Here is a 20040-nt window from a genome sequence, read left to right as displayed (position 1 = left end):
AAAAAAAAACAATTCACTAGATTCGCCAAATACCAGAAACAGCACAGGCTGGTTGCTTCACGTATTGATCAAAATAAGCTGCAATTTGAAGCAGACTTTAACTGGTCAGTCCAGTTATAATGCCTTAGATTGCAATGTAAAGTCACCACGACATGCTGTGAAGCAAGGTTTATTGAAGGGTTAGCTCACCCAAAAATGAAAATTAGCCCATTATTTACTCACCCTCCAGGCATCCTGGGTGTATATGACTTCCTTCTTTTAGACGAGTGCAATCAGAGTTATATTAAAAATTATATTGCACTTCCAAGCTTAGGAATGACAATAAGTGGGCGTTTCTCTTTATCAGTCCAAAACAAGTCCAATAAAGTGCATCCATCCATAATCAAAAGTGCCTCACACGGCTCCAGGGGGTGAATAAAGGACTCCTGTAGCGAATTAATGCATTTTTGGAAATTTCTTTTTCATATTTAAAACATAATAATCACTTTAATCTATCTTACGCTAACAGCTGTACAAGGAGGCAGCTCCAGGTGGATGACGTAAGACTAAGTTTCATTACTTCAGCAAAGAAAAACCAGTCTCCTCTTGGTTTATATTGAAATCCTCCAACATTTTCCTTTACAAATCCTCATTTTGTACTTTTAATTTGTGACCGTTGTTTTGTTTTGGTTTCGGTTTCTCCAAGGCGTGTTCGCATTTATCACTTCTCACTGGTGCATGCTACCATGTACAACCATTTGGCGCAAGCTAGATTAAAGTGATTATTACGTTTTAGATATGGATATTTTTCTTACAAAAACACATTGATTCGCTACAGGAGGCCTTTATTCACCCCCCGGAGCCGTATGAGGCACTATTTATTATGGATGGATGCACTTTATTGGACTTGTTTTGGACTGAAGAGAAACACCTACCTATTGCCATTCTAAAGCTTGGAAGTGCCAGTATAATTTTTAATATAACTCCAATTGGATTCGTCTGAAAGAAGGAACTAATATACACCCAGAATGCCTGGAGGGTAAGTAAATAATGGGCTAATTTTCATTTTTGGGTGAACTAACCCTTTAATAGAGCATGTACTGTAATACAGTAGTCGTGACCTGAAAATCCCAGAATTTGGACTGAAGCCTGTCGCTCGGGATTACACTAAAATTAACCCACATTAGATGTCTTTTATTATGTTCAAAAAAACAATTTATACGTTTCTAATTAAATCAGCCTTAGAGCCAAATGATAGATAAAAATAATATCTTCCAACACAAGTGGGAGAACACTAATATACACACACGTTCTCCCCCAGGACCTTGTTAAATTATACACAGTTAAGTAAATCTCCCTTCATTATCAGCTCAGGGTAACGATACATTTCAAAAAATATATGCAATTACTGAGATTAAAGTGCACCAGAATGCACCAAGCCTCCTGCCGGTTTCCAGTTGTGAGATTATTACTGTTTGTGTGTCGCTTATCCCCAAGCCTCCGCCAATAGGTGGGAGGACGACAATGGAAGGAGAGTGGGAGGACTCGAAAAAGATGGCGGGGGAAAAGAACAGGGGCAGATTGGGGCGTCTCAAAACCCCAGTCTTCCAGATCCCATCCGCCCACAAACCACCTGCACGGCACATGAGGCTTAACGCTTTCCTGATGTTGCGTTTGTCTGTCTTTCCTTGATCTTCATCAGCAAGGTGGTTTTTCATCCTTTGGCAAACACAGAAACGCAGCATGGGTAAACTCTTTCAAAAAACAGTTGGCGACAAATTGCACTCAAATTCCACTACTCGCACTATTCAGCCAGACACGCAACACAGCTCTGTCTGGCACCCCCTTTTCCGTACATCTATGGCTGCACGCTTCCTGATGTAATTGAGGTTAAGTGTCTTTGCTTACGGGTACAACAGCATCACTTGGGATTTCACCCAGAAAACCTCCTATTTATAGAGCCTCCACCAATCTGCTGAAGAATGGAAAAACGCATCAAAGTTCTACCATATCTGTCGCTTCAGTTATGTAGCTTTCCGGGGCCCTAATTTGCTTCCTTTTTTCACTATTTTCCCATCCAATATTGCTAGTTTGTAGCATATGTTCTCAAATCCCTCTCCCCCCAAGCCAATCTTAGAGCCTCGTATAGACCATAGAGTCAAAAATTGGCTTTTTGTACAGAGCGATGCCAATAAAGAATACAGCATAACGAAACAAGGAGGGAAACGCAGTCTGTAATTGGTTTCAGAGGGGTTGTTTTGCATGTAGCTTGGTGGCATCCAATCAGGGCCAGACTTGGATGGGCGGCAGCAGAAGTCCGGCTCCCTAAAGGAACGTGAGGCTTATGACTATTTTCATTTGTTACCTACACGAGGAGAACGCTAAACAAATCATCCAATCAAAGGCATGCCGCCTGTCTGACTTCATCTCGCTGCATGAGAAACAACGCAGAACAACATGTATACTTTACATATTTCAGTGTCAAAGCTTATCAGAGCTGCTTACTGTTGACAGAGGTGTGATAAGGGTGTGTACAGTATGTGAGAGAAAATCCCAGATAAAGACAGGATGTTTTGCTATAAGAAACCTTGCTGTTGCCCCCGGTTAGGTGCGCTTTCCTCTGCTGTAATTAGAAATGGAGAAAATCTACACTCTGAGCAAGTTAATGCGATATTGATGCCGAAGAGGTGCATTTTGGGAAAAACTAGAGCTGAGAAGTTTACGAATTACTTTTTTTTACCGTGATTGCCAGGGTTTCTCTACTTAGCATGTTGCAAAACGTAAAGGATTAGTTACCTCCCATAACTAAATTTTACAGATAATATACTCACCCCCTTGTCATCCAAGATGTTCATGTTTTTTTTTTCTTCAGTCATAAAGAAATGATGTTTTTTTGAGGAAAACACTATTGGCTATTTAAAAAAGGGGGCGGGGCTGTTTGATATCTTCTCGTTTCAGTTGAAATTACATGAACACACAAAATAAAGCTGCGTGTTTCAAAGCACTTCAGTGCTTACTGCTATTGAAATGGATGGGAATGCTAATGGCTTGCTCCCTCCAGGTGATATAAACTTCTACGTCACTTAGACTAAAAAAGCACAACTCTGACATCAGCAGACAGCTTTAACTGAGACGCAAAACAGCAGACAATAGGACAGACATAAAGCAAATTCAATTACTACTCATACCCAGGGGTCTCTCTGAGGAGACACAGACGGAGACAGAAAATCCCAGTTTAAATACTCTATTCCAAATGAAATTAGAAGCTTATCCACCAGCTAATATACTAAGTCACACGATTCTGACGTGAACGGAGGAGAGGAGCGAGGGAATAAGTGTGGTAGGAACGGACAGACTGCAAGAAAATAATAAAATATATGTGACCTTGGACCACAAAACTAGTCTTAAGTAGCACAGGTATATTTGTAGCAATAGGCAAAAATACATTGTATGGGTCAAAATCATAAAATTTTCTTTAATGCCTCAAATCATTAGGATATTAAGTAAAGATCATGTTCCTTAAAGATGTTTTGTAAATTTCCTACCGTAGATATATCAAAACTTAATTTTTGATTAGGTTCTCCTAAGGATTCATTTGGACAACTTTAAAGGTGATTTTCTCAATACTTAGATTTTTTTGCACCTCCAGATTCCAACATTTTTTAAGTAGCTGTATCCTGGCCTAAAAACCATATATCAATGGAAAGCCCTTTGTATAAATTTCAATTTCAGAAAATGTACCTTAATGACTGGTTTTGTGGTCCAGGGTCACATATGGCTTGTGTTAAAACATTATATGGAAAGTAAGTTAATGCTCTATCCTGGGACAATAAATGTTTTTGCTGTATTTATCTATACATATACATATACATATGCATACATCTTATTGTAAAAGGTTACCGTTAATTGCAAAAAAAAAAAAAAAAAAAAGAACAAAGAAATTTGCTGAAAAACTGACAAAAACACATTTCAGTTAGTTTTCAGGACAACATTTAAAAATTTAATTACTAAAATAACTAACTAAATTACTAAAACTAAAAAAAAAGTTTTTAAAAGCACAAAAATTAGTATAAAATAAGTGTATTCTTACTAAAAATTAAACAAATTAAAGACAAAACAACAAAAAGCTAAATCAAGATGTTAATAAAAACTATAATAGCATTTAAATGTGACCCTGGACCACAAAACCTGAAATTGATATTTATGCATCATCTGAAAGCTGAATAAATAAGCTTTCCATTGATGTACGTTGCAAAAAAATGTGGGGAAAAAAAATTCCAAATGAAATTGCATTGCATATTACTAATCAAAAATTAAGTTTTGATATATTTACGGTAGGAAACAGGAAAATCTTCATAGAACATGATCTTTACTTAATATCCTAATGATTTTTGGCATAAAAGAATGTGCATACAATGTATTTTTGGCTATTGCTACAAATATGCCTGTGCTACTTAAGACACCAGGGTCACAAAAAATAATTAAAATATCACTAATATTTTCACATGGACATGAAATTCAGAGAGAATAAAATTCATAGGTAGCAAACTAATGATGATAATCATCCCCACTGACTATTTAGTAGACGGTTTGTTTTGCATTGCTAAATTTCAAATTATCATTCTTAAAATTTGAATTAAGGCATTTATTGCTACAGTGCCTAATTCTGGGCCAACTGGCTACCAACTCCCTTTTATTTACTCACCAAAGGCAATTTTACTCACATTTGGCGAGTGTTTATTTTGGACCTTTCTGTATTCGCTCTAATAACATCAGATCTGTACTATGAATGCCCAAAAATGAGTCTGTGAACAAAGTACAGCCTATGTTATGTTGGTTTGAACACATTAAATGCAGTGCCTTTCACAACGTCAACATTTTTGATCACAAATACGTCTAACGGCAACAAATATCTGATTTGAAAGCTACTGTGAAGAGAAAAATCTGTCAATACCGACTTAAATTTACTTTGTTCTTCACATGAAGCTGTCGTAAGACTTTGTGGTTCAAACTGCTCAGCTGATTCAATATGAACTGAAAACAAGCATATGCCATTCGCTTTCTTTGTCTCTACCTCTTCCTTTTCTGTTTCTCCCTTCATTCAAGCTTTCAGCTCTGGTTATAGAGCGATAAGTAAGCAGAGAGACAGGCATGAGCTAACGGATTATCAACTGTGCCACTGGCAATTACCCAGTATCAGGGGCTAATCTTACTGAGAGACACCGCTGTCTCTCAGACTGCCAGCTGCCAGCACTGGCACACTGCAGTATATTAGCATCAATACACCGCTGCACGCCAATAAAAGCACAGCGAGAGATTTGTTTGGCACGGCCGCTGTAAAAAATGCAAGATGGAGGTCTATTGTTTCTTTTCTTAGATGAACGGCGTCTGTGTTATGAGAAGTAGTACACCATTGTTTGCATACAGGAAGTAAATGTATGGCTTCTATGAACAGAAAAACAACTTATTAACCTTTCTGTGAGAATTTACAGTACCGTTCAAAAGTTTGGGACTTATAATTTCCGCAATGTGGAAAACGCGGACGGAATCACGGAATCCAGTCATAAAACTGGAATGTGCATAACGTGGAATGTCACAGAATTTGCCAAATTTTGGATGAAGTAATCAAAAGTAGGTCAGTACACTTAAATCAAAAATGCAATTATCTGTGAATATTATACCAATAAAATACTATTTAAATATGAATCCAGCATTTTACAGTTTATTTTTTATAGTTTTTACAGAGCATTGTACTATCGTCATATAACTTAAAGCAACTCTTCACAGCAACCCATGAAAAAAAATGTTGGTTTAACTTAAAGAAATTGTGACAGAAATATATTACTTGGTGTAATAATAATACTATTATTAATAACAAAATTATTAGTAAAACATTTTTAAAAAAAATTTCACCAGAAAAATTATTTACCAAAATTGATTTACCAGAAAAATGTCAAATAAATAAATAAATAAAATAATAATAAATTCTTTTTTATATAATATCCATTTATTAGACATGCTTTTGAAAATGTAATGAAACCATTAAAATGGAATTCAGAAAATGAATGGAAAACACAGAATCTGGTCAAATAAAACTGAATTACAGAAAAAAAAGATTTATGATTCCATAGGGCCTTAAAAAAAGTTAAACTTTTAACTGCTTTTAAATTATGTTTCATAATTTTAATTAATTAGACATGCTTTTTGATTATTATTATTTTTGTTTCTTTTAGTTTAACCATTAACACAAAGTCTAGAAAAAAAAAAAAAAAAAAAAAAAAAGGAATTTGGAAAAAAATAAAACGGATTTCATAGAGCCTTAAATTTTTTTTTACTAAATTGCTGTTAAATTCTGTAGGTTTCATGATTTCAATTAATTAGACATGCTTTTTGATTAATATATTTTTTTATTTAACCATTAAATATTTATTTTAATATATATTTTTCCAATTAACCATTAAAACAGAGTCTATAAAAAGAACCCTGAGCTTTAGGGCCTTAAAAAACATTTTTTTTGTTAAACTATTAATAAATTGCTGTTAAATTGTGTAAGTTTCATGATTTCAGTTAATTAGACATGCTTTTTGATTAATATTTCTTAAAATTTAACCATTAAAACAGAGTCTAGAAAAAAAAAAACGGAATTTGGAAAAAAATAAAACGGATTTCATAGAGCCTTAATTTTTTTTTTACTAAATTGCTGTTAAATTCTGTAGGTTTCATGATTTCAATTAATTATTCATGCTTTTTGATTAATATATTTTTTAATTTAACCATTAAATATTTATTTTAATATATATTTTTCCAATTAACCATTAAAACAGAGTCTAGAAAAAAAACTGAGCTTTAGGGCCTTAAAAAACAATTTTTTTGTTAAACTTTTAATAAATTGCTGTTAAATTGTGTAAGTTTCATGATTTCAGTTAATTAGACATGCTTTTTGATTAATATTTCTTAAAATTTAACCATTAAAACAGAGTCTAGAAAAAAAACGGAATTTGGAAAAAAATAAAACTGAGCTTTAGGGCCTTAAAAACGATTTTTTGTTAAACTTTTAATAAATTGCTGTTAAAATGTGTAAGTTTCATGATTTCAGTTAATTAGACATGCTTTTTGATTAATATTTTTAAAATTTAACCATTAAAACAGAGTCAAAAAAAGAGGAAAAGAATGGAATTTGGAAAAAAATACAATGGATTTCATAGGGCCTTAAACATTTATGCTGATGATACACTGGTCAACTTTTTAAGCAATGTTGCCGGGCAACTTTGGCAAATGTTGCCGTGAACAGGCAGCCAGGTGTGATACAGGGCCCACAACTGATCTAAATTATACAGGAAGAAATGTGTTACCCATTCTCAATGGGAAAGTGTCCAAGCAACATTGCTCAAAAAGTTGCCCTGTGTATCATCAGCCTAACTTTTGTTAAACCTTTAAAAAAATATTCTTAAATTATGTAAGTTTCATGATTTAAATTAATTAGACATGCTTTTTGAGTAATATATTTTGTTATTTAAAGATAAAATTTTTAGAAAAAAAGAAAACAGAATTTGGAAAAAAAAAAGGTTTTCATAGGGCCCTAAAAATGTTAATTTTGTTAAACGTAAAAAATTGCTATTAAACTGTGTTTCATAATTTCAATTACACATGTTTTTTAAAAACCTATAAATGTAAAAAACTTGATAAGTTCTTTGCTAAACATAAAATGCAAAGCGCCTTTGAAGAACCCTCAACACTGCTCTGCAAAAACAACACCTGTTAAACGCTCACACAATAAAAAAGTGCATTTGACAGCCTTGTAAATACTGAATGTGTTAAATGGGGTGTGACAGAATGGGAACGGGTGCTACCTTGTTGATTTTGGGGTGCGCGCAGCGACTGTTTCCTGCACTGGGGTGCATCCAGATGCTCTCTGGAGGAGCGCACTCCTGTCTCAGCGAACACTTCTTCTCCTGCACGCACCAGCCGCAGTCGAACCGAGGATCCGCTTTCAAACACATCCCACAGCTGTCCCGCATGGCGTAACACTTGTACAGGTGCGCTGCCGAGAGACAGAGAGATAAAGACAGGGATAAATAAGCGCGCAGAGCAGAGGACAAAACCTGCGACCGCACATCAGATGAATTTTATATTAATGTGCTAAGTTGCCTAGCAACCACAAACCATCTACAGTTGAGCTAATAAACTATATTACTCGACTAAAGAAGTGTTTATTGTCATTATTAGACTTAATAAATGTGATTATTTTTAAACACCAGTGACTTTTTCATATTGCTGTTGCCACTGTTTTGAGCGCGAGCTACAGTGATTCACCTGCATCTTACAGTTAGAATAAATACATACATTTATTGTAGTAAAAATATGTAAAGCCTTATAAGTCTTACATATAATATTAACAAATAATATACAATATCAACATGACAGTTTGAGCAAATTAAAAAAGCAGCTACACTACCAGTCAAAAGTTTTTAAACAGTAAGATTTAAATAAAGATTTAATAAAGAAGTGTCTTCTGCTCACCAAGCCTGCATTTATTTGATCCAAAGTACAGCAAAAGCAGTACAATTTAGAAATATTTTTTACTATTTAAAGTAACTGTTTTCTATTTGAATATATTTTAAAATGTAATTTTTAGCATCATTAATCCAGTCACATGATCCTTTAGAAATCACTCTAATATTCTGATTTGCTGCTCAAAATATTATTATTATTATTATTATTATTATTATTATTATTATTATGTTGACATCACCTGGGTAGAATTATTTTCAGGTTTCTTTGAGTAATAGAAAGTTCAAAAGAACAGCATTTATCCAAAATAGAAATGCTTTGTAACATTATAAATGTGTTTAACATCCTTTTTGATTAATTTAAAGCATCCTCGCAAAATAAAAGTATTAATTTCTATATTTTCCCCCAATTACACTGACTCCAAGTGTGTATAATGTTACAAAAGCATTTTATTTCAGATGAATGCTGATCTTTGGATCTTTCTATTCAAAGAAACCTGCAAAAAAGTACTCTACTGTTTTAAATATTGATAATAATAATAAAAAAATCAAAAAAAATCACAAGATCACAATAAATTATATTTTAAAATAAATTCAAATAGGAAATAGTTATTTTAAATAGTAAAAATATTTCAAAATTTCACTGTTTTTGCAGTACTTTGGATTAAATAAACACAGGCTTGGTGAGCAGAAGAGATTTCTTTAAATAACATTAAAATTCCTACTGTTCAAAAACTTTTGACTGGTAGTGTAAAACCAGCCTTTGCTGGCTGGCTGATGTAGCTGGTATAAACTAGTTTTAGCTGGTTGACTAGCTAAAAAAAAGTGTTCAAAACCCCTTTAAAACCGGTCTACTAAACCAGCTATGCTCAGACTGGCTAGTTTTTTGGTATTCCAAAGTATATCAAAGAATACTATGGTACACGTCCAAAAAGTACCATGGTACCTTTTTATTTGAAGCTCAATGCTTGTACTTGAGTACTTCAGGTTGAACAAATGAGTTCAACAACATAAATAACAACTATTAATGCTAATAATCCAAACTGCTAAACTAAAATTAAGAGCACAAACACATTATGCTACATTTTTATTTTCTAAAATGTCCAACCAGTTCCCTTTAACTGTAAACTGACAGAAAGTTTTATTAAAAACTGGATGATCTATGAAACAAAGGTATCACCTCAGCTCCACCTAACAATTAGCGAATTACAGATGTTAAATTCCTATTGTAAAAAGAAAGATGGCAGATTTTTCATGGGCTCCCGCAGCTTCAGGGGACTTGGTGAATGTTCTGTTGGCTGGGCGTCTTAAGACTGCCGCCGGACTTCAAAGGAGACAGTGTATGCATCCGTCTCAGCCTCATGCTAATCTGATTAGCCACGGCTAAGCTTAAAAGTAGCGCTGCGCTAATTAAACTGAAGCAAATGAATGATTTAATTACATTAACATTTCCACTTTGCAGCAGGGCAAAGCAGTTTTTTTTCTCGCTGGCAGCATGGCAAAGATGGATAAATTTATTGTGCTATAAAGACGGTGCTGAAAGAGAGAAAGAGAGAAATATGGGCCAGACATATCTAATCTGAAAACAAGGAAGTTTGTATAGTTTGAAAGTCACATCAGACTAGTTTTCAAAAAATATAGTTTGAATTAAGAAAATATTTATTGCAGTGCAGACATCCTTTTAAGATAATGTATTTTTTATTACTATATACCATTCAAAAGTTTGGGGTTATAGTAGTATATTATGCGCACTAAAACTGCATTTATTTGGTCAAAAATGCAGTAAAAACAGAATATTATGAAATTTATTATATTAATGTATTGCCAGTGTTAGGAAAAAGTTGTGCTGCTTAATATTTTTTTGGAACCTGTGATACTTTTTTTTAGGATTCTTTGATGAATAAAAAGTTTAAAAGAACAGAATTTATTCAAAATAAAAATATTTTCTAACAAAATAAGTCTTTATTATCACTTTTGATCAATTAACACATCCTTACTGAATAAAAGTATTTTTTGTATTCCAAAACAAAAAAGAAAGTAAAAATTTACTGACCACAAACTTTGAACGGTATATTGTTACAAAACATTTCTATTTTTTATTTATTTGTTCTTCTAAGGTTTTATTCAAAGAATCCTAAAATCACAAATTAAAAAAAAAATAAAAAAAAATAAAAATTTATAATAAATCAGCATATCAGAATGATTTCTGAAGGATCATGTGACGCTGAAGACTATTGATGCTGAAAATTCATCTTCGCATCGCAGTCATAAATAATTTTTCAAAGTATATTAAAATAGAAAACCACTATTTTAAATTTTTTAAATTGCAATAATTTGTTTTTACAATATTACTGTTTTTTTTGTATTTTAATCTAATGAACACAGCTTTGATGAGCAGAAAATACTTCTTTAAAAAGTATAAAAAATCTTACTGATCCCAAACTTTTGAAAAGCAGTGTTTTATAATATATTGTATATACATAAAAATCTTTATCAATATTATGATACATTTGATACATTATTCCGATACATTATGATACGATATGATAAACCTTACAGGATTCTTTGATAAACAGAAAGTTCAAAATAACATTTTAGAAACCTTATTTTTTTTGGAATATTTTAAATATCTTTACTGTCACTTTTGATAAAACTTTTGAACAGTACTGTATAGAAATGTTCTCATAAAATGAAAGAAACTGGTGAATTTATATATTAATTTACTTCTGTCAGCTACTCCATTCCACCAAAGTGAAGCATCCATTTGTGTTACCTTCAAAAACCAAGTAGATAATGGCATCTAAGCAGACAGGACATTACACAAACATTGGATCTGGAAAGTAGCATTTCTCATATTGCGCAGACAGCAAAATGATGGGAAAAAGAAGAACGGAAAAGCGTAATACATGTCACCATCAGTCAAGGTGCAGAGATCTTGATTTGGCCCAGGTGTGGTGATCAACTGGAGTCACTGTTCACTCACCGCTCTCTCCAAATAGCTCCTTACCAGCCTGACACTTGAAATATTAGCAGCAAATAGACTTGGACTTGACCCAAAATGACCAAAGAGGTCATTTTGAGTTATTTGGAGAGTCAGGTTTGAACTCAAAACCACACTTTCTCTGCTGCCTCCCTTTTCATTCTTTCCGAATGAGGGTTTCACACGGTTTCTTATTGTTTAGCAGCAGCGAGCTGCAGTCACTGCTCAGGAAGGAGCAGATAAGCTGTATGGAGAGCAGTGAGGCCTGACATGCAGCCAGGCATAAAACGGCCCTAATTTGTCTTCACAGAAATACTGGAGAGAGGTGTGAGTATACAAAAAGACTTACTAGTGTATAGAGGAACGGATCATTTGAGTTTTACCTTGGATATTGTAGGGGTTGTCAATGACGAAATCCCCATTCCACACAACTGAGAGGTCCACCGGCAGGTCGCTGATGTCATTTCCTTCATAGTCATACTGGAGAGAGAGAGAAAAAGACATTTGGTTTCATGCTGTTCTTCAGACTTGATGTTTTCTTAGTGTTTAGTACAGTATGAGCCACCATCAAGCAGAAATCCTGTTTTAAAATAAAGCAAGGTTATGTTTTACCACAGGTAATAGGTGTTTTTAAACATTTTCAATAGATGCTTTTTATAAGCATTTTAAAACCTGCAAAAAAGACTGTAGACTGATCTGTGGTGCTTATGTGAGAAATGGGTTTGATTATGATTCACAGTTTTTCCCATCTCATTTTTTCTGCTTACCGCCATCATTTCCTGTCTCTACCCACCATAAAAGTCAAAAAGGCAAAAAAATAAAACCAGTAAATGACACGCCGAACCGCTGCAGCTCGCAACATTTTCAGATCCGATTACTCACACTTCTTATCATCACTTCCTGTCCTTGCTCTACAGTTTATCCGCTAGAAAGAGCAAAAAATAACAAAAAGACTCAAAACACCAAAATGTGGAAAAAATGAGTTTGAATTAGGCCCTTGACTTATTCAATCCCATTACCCTCTCACTACTGTGCTTCCACCCACTAAAAAAGACAAACTCGTCCAAAATAAAACAAAACAAAACAAAAAAAGAAATCTGAGAGCTAATACAGGAAATGTGTTTTGTTTCTGAACCAATTATTTATATTTTTAGTTGTAATGTCATGCTCTCTGTCTACTAAAGAGACAAAAATGTCTAAAACAACAACAACAAAAATCGCAGATTTAAACCACCATTACTATTAACAACACTTCTTGCTATATTTCAGTGTTTTCTTTACATTAAAAAAAACTGCTAAAAGGACAAAATGGCCCAAAATAAAACTACAAAAGTGAGACTGAGCTGTGGTACTTGTGTGGTAAAACCAGTCTTTATTTTTACTTTTTTTTGTTCTTGAACCAACTGTTACTATTTCTAGGCATAACTTTCTGTTCTTTTTCTATTAAAAACAAAAGTGCCATAAAAACATTGCTGGACACATTTAGCTTGTAGTGTTCATGAGTAAATGGGAGTTTGAATTTGGCTTGCTGCACTTCTCAATACCACTACCCACACTTCTCGCCATCTAATTTCCTGTTCTCCCTTTACTAGAAAGCTAAAAATAGTCAACATAAAACAATTGCTGGACACATTCTGCTCTAATGTTGATAGGAATTTGGAGTTTAAAGGGATAGTTCATCCAAAAATGATTTACTCACTCTCAAGCCATCCTAGGTGTATATGACTTTCTTCAGGGTCGGCGCTAGCCATTTGGGTGCCCTAAGCACAAATGCTTGGTGGTTATCATTATCACCATTATCATCATCACTGGGGAAGGGGTGAAATATCGATGTAAGTAGAACTGTTTTTACCGCGACGTCTGAGAGTCAAATGATTGTCGGTGATAACTTTAATGAACTTCGGGTAATAATTCATCTGTGTTGTCCCGAAATGAATCCTACCTGCTGCTGGCAGCAGCTCAGACTGTTAAGGTGTGCTGCTCACCTTTCTTCTCAAACTAAGCATGAATTGGCTGCTCCGACGACCACGACTGAGCATTGGGTATTTTTTCTACAATTCGTCTGTGAAATTACTTACGTTTGGGCATACCTAGCATAAGCATAGACACACATGCACACGCAAGGGCTACAAAACGAACATTTTTATTTAAAACATTGTCTTACACCGTGTTTACACCGGACGCGAGATGCGACAAAATACATTAGAACCTATTATGCTGTCTACACTGGATGCGGCGCGGGGAGGCGCGGCGCGACACGGCAAATCTCTGACAGTAATCTGCTGCCGCGTTCTATTTATGACGTGCTCACACAAAGTTTAAATGATTTGCAACGGTCGCTTTATTGCGTCCAGTGTAGACAGACTTTAGCTGTTGCGGCGTGGTGCGACAACTGTCGCGTCCGGTGTAGACACGGTGTTACCTGCAAGCGACGCGCGAGTATCATCCCGCTGTCTCTTCTTTTTTCTTTTTTCCGCCCCCGACTCTTGGTGCCTTTTTGAGGCCATGTCTAAGGTCGGTGTCTCGTGTCTGCCAAAAGTGCCACTGCCAAATTTGACATTGAGGCATAATCAAACAGACCACTGGGAGGTAGGGAAGGGGGGCACCAGAGGGAGACTGGAGAGAGGGCCGCACAGATTCACCTTTTCTCGGCTAATTTGGTCTAGGCCTATATTACTTTTATATTGCTTTTGTATATCAACATGCTTTAGACATATTTTATTTGTTATTTATACTAGTAGCCTGTTGTGATGATTTTTCAGGACCCAGATGCCCTACGCGCTGACTTTCTTCTTTCAGACAAATACTAACAGAGTTATTCTAAAAAATGTCATGGCTCTTCCAAGCCTTATAATGGCAGTCCAATAGAGTGCATGCACCCATCATAAAAAGTGCTCCATATGGCTCCAGGGGGTTAATAAAGGTTTTTTGACGCAAAGTGATATGTTTGTCTATAAAAAATATCCATATTTAAATCATTATGAACTGTAATCTCTAGTTTCCACAAACTTTTGATTGCCCATGGATGACGTAGAATGTAGGCGTACCGTAGCACAAGCTCTGGTGAGAAGTGACGAACACGGAAGAGAAGTTGAGAGAGCAAAACAAAACATCGGTCATTAAGTAGAAGTACAAAATGAGGATTTGTAAAGAAAAATGTTGGAGGATTTCGATATAAGCCAAGAGCCAATAAGCCAATATAAATAAAACCTGGTTCTCACGAGACTGGCATATTCTCATCGGAACTTACACTATGCCTATGCCTCAAGTCATCCTCGTAAAAGCATGTACGAGAGTTAGTGGAGGCTAGAAATGACGGATTCTAAAATTTTAAATATGGACTTTTTTTACCCAAATGCATCGATTTGCTTCATAAGGCCTTTATTAACTCCCTGGAGCCAAGTGGAGTACTTTTTATGATGGATGGATGCACTTTATTGGTCTTCAAAATCTCAACAGCCATTTACTGGCATTATAAAGCTTGGAAGAGCCAGGACATTTTTTAATATACAGCTTTTGAGGTCAAATGTTTACATCTCCAAAATGTATGTTATTGTTTATTTAGTACTGATCTGAATAAGATATTTCACATAAAAGATGTTTACATACTGTATAGTCCACAAGAGAAGATAATAATTGAATTTATAAAAATGACCCCGTTCAAAAGCTTAGCTATAGTTGTTCAAGTGTTTGTCCTGAACAGTTAAACTGTCTGCTGTTCTTCAGAAAAATCCTTCAGGTCCCACTAATTCTTCGGTTTTCCAGCTTTTTTGTGAATTTGAACTCTTTCCAACAATGATTATATGATTTTGAGATCCATCTTTTCACACTGAGGACAACTGAGGGACTCATATGCAACTACTACAGAAGGTTCAAACGGTCACTGATGCTCCAGAAGGAAAAACCATGCATTAAGAGCCGGCGGGTGAAAACTTTTGAAAAAGAATGGAGATGGACTTTTCTTATTTTGCCTAAACAGCATATTTTTTTCATTTAGTACTGCCCTTCAGAAGCCACATGAGATAGTTACATGTTTCCCAGAAGAAAAAATAAGTTAAATTTACCCTGATCTTCAAATTCAAAAAGTTTTCACCCCCAGCTATTAATGCATTGTTTTTCCTTCTGAAGCATCAGTGAGTGTTTGAACCTTCTGTAATAGTAGCATATGAGTTCCTCAGTTGTCCTCAGTGTGAAAAGATAGATCTCAAAATCATACATCATTGCTGGGATGGGCTCAAATACCCCAAAATGCTAAAAAAAACTAATAATTTTCATTTTTGGGGTGAACTATCCTTTTAAATTTGGCTCACAGCATTTTTTGATACCTATGGTTCACTAAATACACTTGCTCGACATATTGAGCTATAATGCTCATGCAAGACATGAGTGTTTGAATCCGACAGTATCTATCCATCCACTAAAATGACCTAAAATAAAACCCTGCAACACAAGAACAAAACAACAAACAAATCCTCCACAAATACATTTAAGTGCGCATCCCGCCAATTCGACGTGACCGTATTGTTGCGCAGCGCATCAGTGATTTACTGACACGCAACCGGGGCGGGATGAAGATCGTTGAGAAAAACGCACGCAAACCACATTGTGGTGCACAGTTCGAGCTCAGCCCGGCTGAAATGGCACCAAATGAATGAAACATGCTGGCTTATCTCGCTCCATGTAAATCTTGCCATTTAAGTGCGTATCCTTGAGAGAGAAAAAGAGAGTGAGACGGATAAAACGGAGAGAGAGAGCAACAGAGTGAGACGGACAGCGAAGGAGAGACAAGTCAGGATTCTCATCACGCAATTGTGAGACTGTCAGATCAATACGGGGGGAGGTGAAAACACTCCACCCTGACAGCAGCCTCCTCTCTACGGCCCCTCTCGTTCACACACACACTCCTTACAAGCACTGATAAACAGCGGCAGACATTCAGCACACTTACGGACGGGCTTCTAGTATAAGAAACCGTCTCATCAAGTAGAGCTACTGACTCAGAACCTGCACGCAGAGAGAAATGCGATTTGTCTGTGCGCGCCTGGCCATTTCTGGATGAGCGGAGGGGTCGGGGAGCGCAAGGGAAAGAGGAAGCCAGACGGAAACGGGGAGGAAGATGGGGCGAAATAGATCGAGGGTGTGTGGGAGAGCTCAAAAATCTAAATTACAGAGCGGAAGCCATTAATTTACACATGAAACAAGTGGCGGAGTTTAGACGTGAAGCGCGTTGCCTGGACGTAAGTGAAATTGGCATTTCCAATTTGCTTTCTGACACATCTCATTTGGCTTCAACTGTCTCCAACATACACACATGTGCACACACACACATATATATATATAATAGTTGACCACTGAAGCTGAAGTAGGTTTTTTTTTTTTTTTTTAAGACTACTTGAACATACAAAATACATGTCAAGACAGTTTTTTGTGCATTTCAAATGTGTAAAACTGCTGATGCAATTTAACGCAACATTAAAACAGTTTTTGTGCAGAAACACCACCTTCTCGTTTAATGTGTTACATAAATAGTTCATCCAAAAATGACCCTCACCCTTATGTTATTCCAGTCCTGTATGTTTTTGGAATAAAAAAAAATCACGTAGAATGTAATTTCCATGCAAATAATAAGGACTGAATATTTATTGATTGATTGATTTTTCTCTCACCAGTGTTATTTTAGTATTATTTATAAACTATTACATTATTTATTATTTGGAATAATTTTTTTAGCTTTAATTTAATTTTCGTTTTAGTATTTCTATGTCATTTATTAATTTATTTATTTTCTCTCACCGGTATTATTTTAGTACTATTTATATAGGCCTACCATTACAATATTTGTTGTATGGAATTATTTTTTTAGTTTAAATTTTTACATTTCTTTTTAGTAATTTTTTGTCAGGCATTTATTTATCAACTTATTTTTCTAACCAGTGTTACAATATTTATTATTTGGAATTATTTTATTAGTTTTCATTTTAAGTTTCGTTTTAGCATTTATTTTTTTTGTCAGGCATGTATTTATTTGTTTGTTTATTTATTTATTTATTTTCTATTTTTAGTATCATTTATATACTATTACAATATTTATTATTTGAAATTATATTTTAACAGGTTTAATGTTAATGTTCGTTTTAGTAATTTATTTATTTATTTTCTCTCACCAGTATTATTTTAGTATTATTTGTATTGGCCTACTATTACAATATTTATTATTTGGAATTATTGTCTTAGTTTTTATATTTATATTTATATTATTATATTTTTTTATATTATTATATTTATTATATTTTTATATTATATTATATTATATTATATTATATTATATATACATATATATATATATATTTTTTTTTTTTTTTTCGTTTCAGTTATTTATTTACTATATATATATATATATATATATATATATATATATACTATTGCAATATCTATTATTTGGAATTATATATTTTTTTTACTTGTAATTTGAATTAGAATTTTAGTAAAAATGTGCCTTTTGTCATTTTAATTCATTCTTATTCTTATTTTTTTTATTAGATTTATTTTATTCAACTGCAGTTATTTAACAAGGCAGATAATATTTATGTGTATTTAATATTTATATTTTATTTCAGCTTTATTCCAATTAACAACAAATATTTTTAACCATTTAAATTTAAATTCAGTTGAAAATAATAACACCAGCTTTCAGAAAATGAATGAGAAAAAAAAAAAAACAGCACATCCTATGTATCCTATGAATGATTCTCACTGAAATTACCATCAAATGTATTTCTTGTCTATTTCATAGGTGTGCTTCAAAACCTTATTCTCTAAGGTTTTATTCACTTGTAAGTTAGCACTTTTACTGTGGGATTGCTTTCAAAGACCAAAAATGCACAAGACCACATATTATATCTGTTATCTTTCAAAACTCCGAAAAGCATTCTGAATTATCCATCAATAATAAAAATTTTGAAAAAAACAGAAAAACTGGTTTAGTGCAACAAAATAAGCTTTAAAGAGTAGACTAGCAAGCATAGGACAGTCTTTGTTCACAAGCCACATAAATCAGATTTTTTCCCCCTCAAATCTGATCTTTATGACTTTACCTGTCTGTCATGTTACAAATGATGAAATCAGGTCCGTTTGTTCTGACAGTGCAGTCAATATCCGGTATATCCACATCGGTTGGCGCAGCACTGATTTAAGTGTCAGTGCGACGACGAGAGACTTACTTCTACTATAACCGAGTAGCTGTCACAGTGGAAAGCGAGGACGGAAAACTGAAAATTGCCTTTGCTTGTGTCCATCATGACATCTCGCCATGACGAACTCACGAAGCGCATCAGACGACATAAGCATCAGAGGGATTACAGCACTAGTGACACGTTCATGCTTACACCGTGTCTGAAACACCTCGTATGTTCGCTCATTCGCCATTTAATAGATGAATGCCGCATCTGAACTGATGTTCAAACATTTGGGGTCGATCAAATTTGATAAATGTTTAAAAAACATTAAACATTAAAAAAATAACATGCACACCAATGATTGATTTATTTTATTATATTATTAAATATTATTACAATTTACAATAACTGTTTTCTATTTTAAGATTTTTTAAAATGTAATTTATTCCTGTGACGTAAAGCTGAATTTTCAGCAGCCATTATTCATCTTCAGTGTCACATGATATACTGTATAACATTTTATTATTATTATCAGTGTTGAACACAGTTGCGCTGCTTATTATTTTTCTGGAAAGTATGATAGAAAGTTCAAAGGACAGCTGTTTTTTTTTTTTTTTCTTGTAGAAATACTATATTTTGTATTAATTTGTAATATTCCTGAAAATAAAATCACAAAAATGACTAGATATAAGATTTATATTTTTAATATTAATATTTGTATTTATTTATTTACCTGAAAGGTAAACGCATGAATTATGAAGTCACATCATAAAAATGACTTAGAACAAATGAATCCATTTTGTTATAAATAATAATAAATATATAAAATATTAACAATAATACAATATAATAAAATATAATATAATAAAATATATTTTGCTATATAATTGTTATATATCTATTTTAATATATAATAGTTGTATTTATTTATTTATTATTTACTTTATAAATGTTTATAAATGTAAATAAATTAATCATGGCATAAGTTACTAGAAAATTTTCCAGCTAAATTTTCAAAAAATGGCTAGACATCATCATAAAAATGACTAGAATTTATCAAATTCATCCATTCTTGTTCTAAATAATAATAAAAATATAAAATATATAAACAATAATATATCATAATATACAATATTTTTATATAGTTTAATATATAATAGTATTTATTTATTTATATATATATATATATAACAATAATATAATAATATAATAATTAATATAATAATATTATATATATTTTTTAGCTAATTAATTGTCATAATTCACATTATAGAAATTACTCAAATGTTGTTCAAATTAATCCATTCTTGAAATTCTTGATATTTTTATACATTTTATATATTTATTTATTTTTCCCTAAAAGGTAAACAAATTAATTATGTCAATAAGTCACATC

At 33.5% G+C, this 20040-nt stretch overlaps 1 protein-coding gene across 1 annotated transcript in view; it reads right to left on the bottom strand.

Annotated features, from left to right (window-relative positions):
• plxna1a (plexin A1a) overlaps positions 1-20040 on the bottom strand; it is a 275583-nt gene that overhangs the window by 102171 nt on the left and 153372 nt on the right. Inside the window, exons 10-11 of the mRNA XM_073822714.1 lie at positions 11853-11949; positions 7830-8020 (exon numbers count right to left, since the gene is read on the bottom strand). Coding sequence (XP_073678815.1) covers positions 7830-8020; positions 11853-11949 — 288 coding nt within the window. The remainder of the gene's footprint in view (positions 1-7829; positions 8021-11852; positions 11950-20040) is intronic.

The sequence above is a fragment of the Garra rufa genome, chromosome 18 (assembly GCF_049309525.1).
Source record: "Garra rufa chromosome 18, GarRuf1.0, whole genome shotgun sequence".
Classification (NCBI taxonomy): Eukaryota; Metazoa; Chordata; class Actinopteri; order Cypriniformes; family Cyprinidae; genus Garra; species Garra rufa.
The sequence above is the reverse complement of the archived record's forward strand: the minus strand, read 5'-3'. Positions and strand labels throughout refer to the sequence as shown.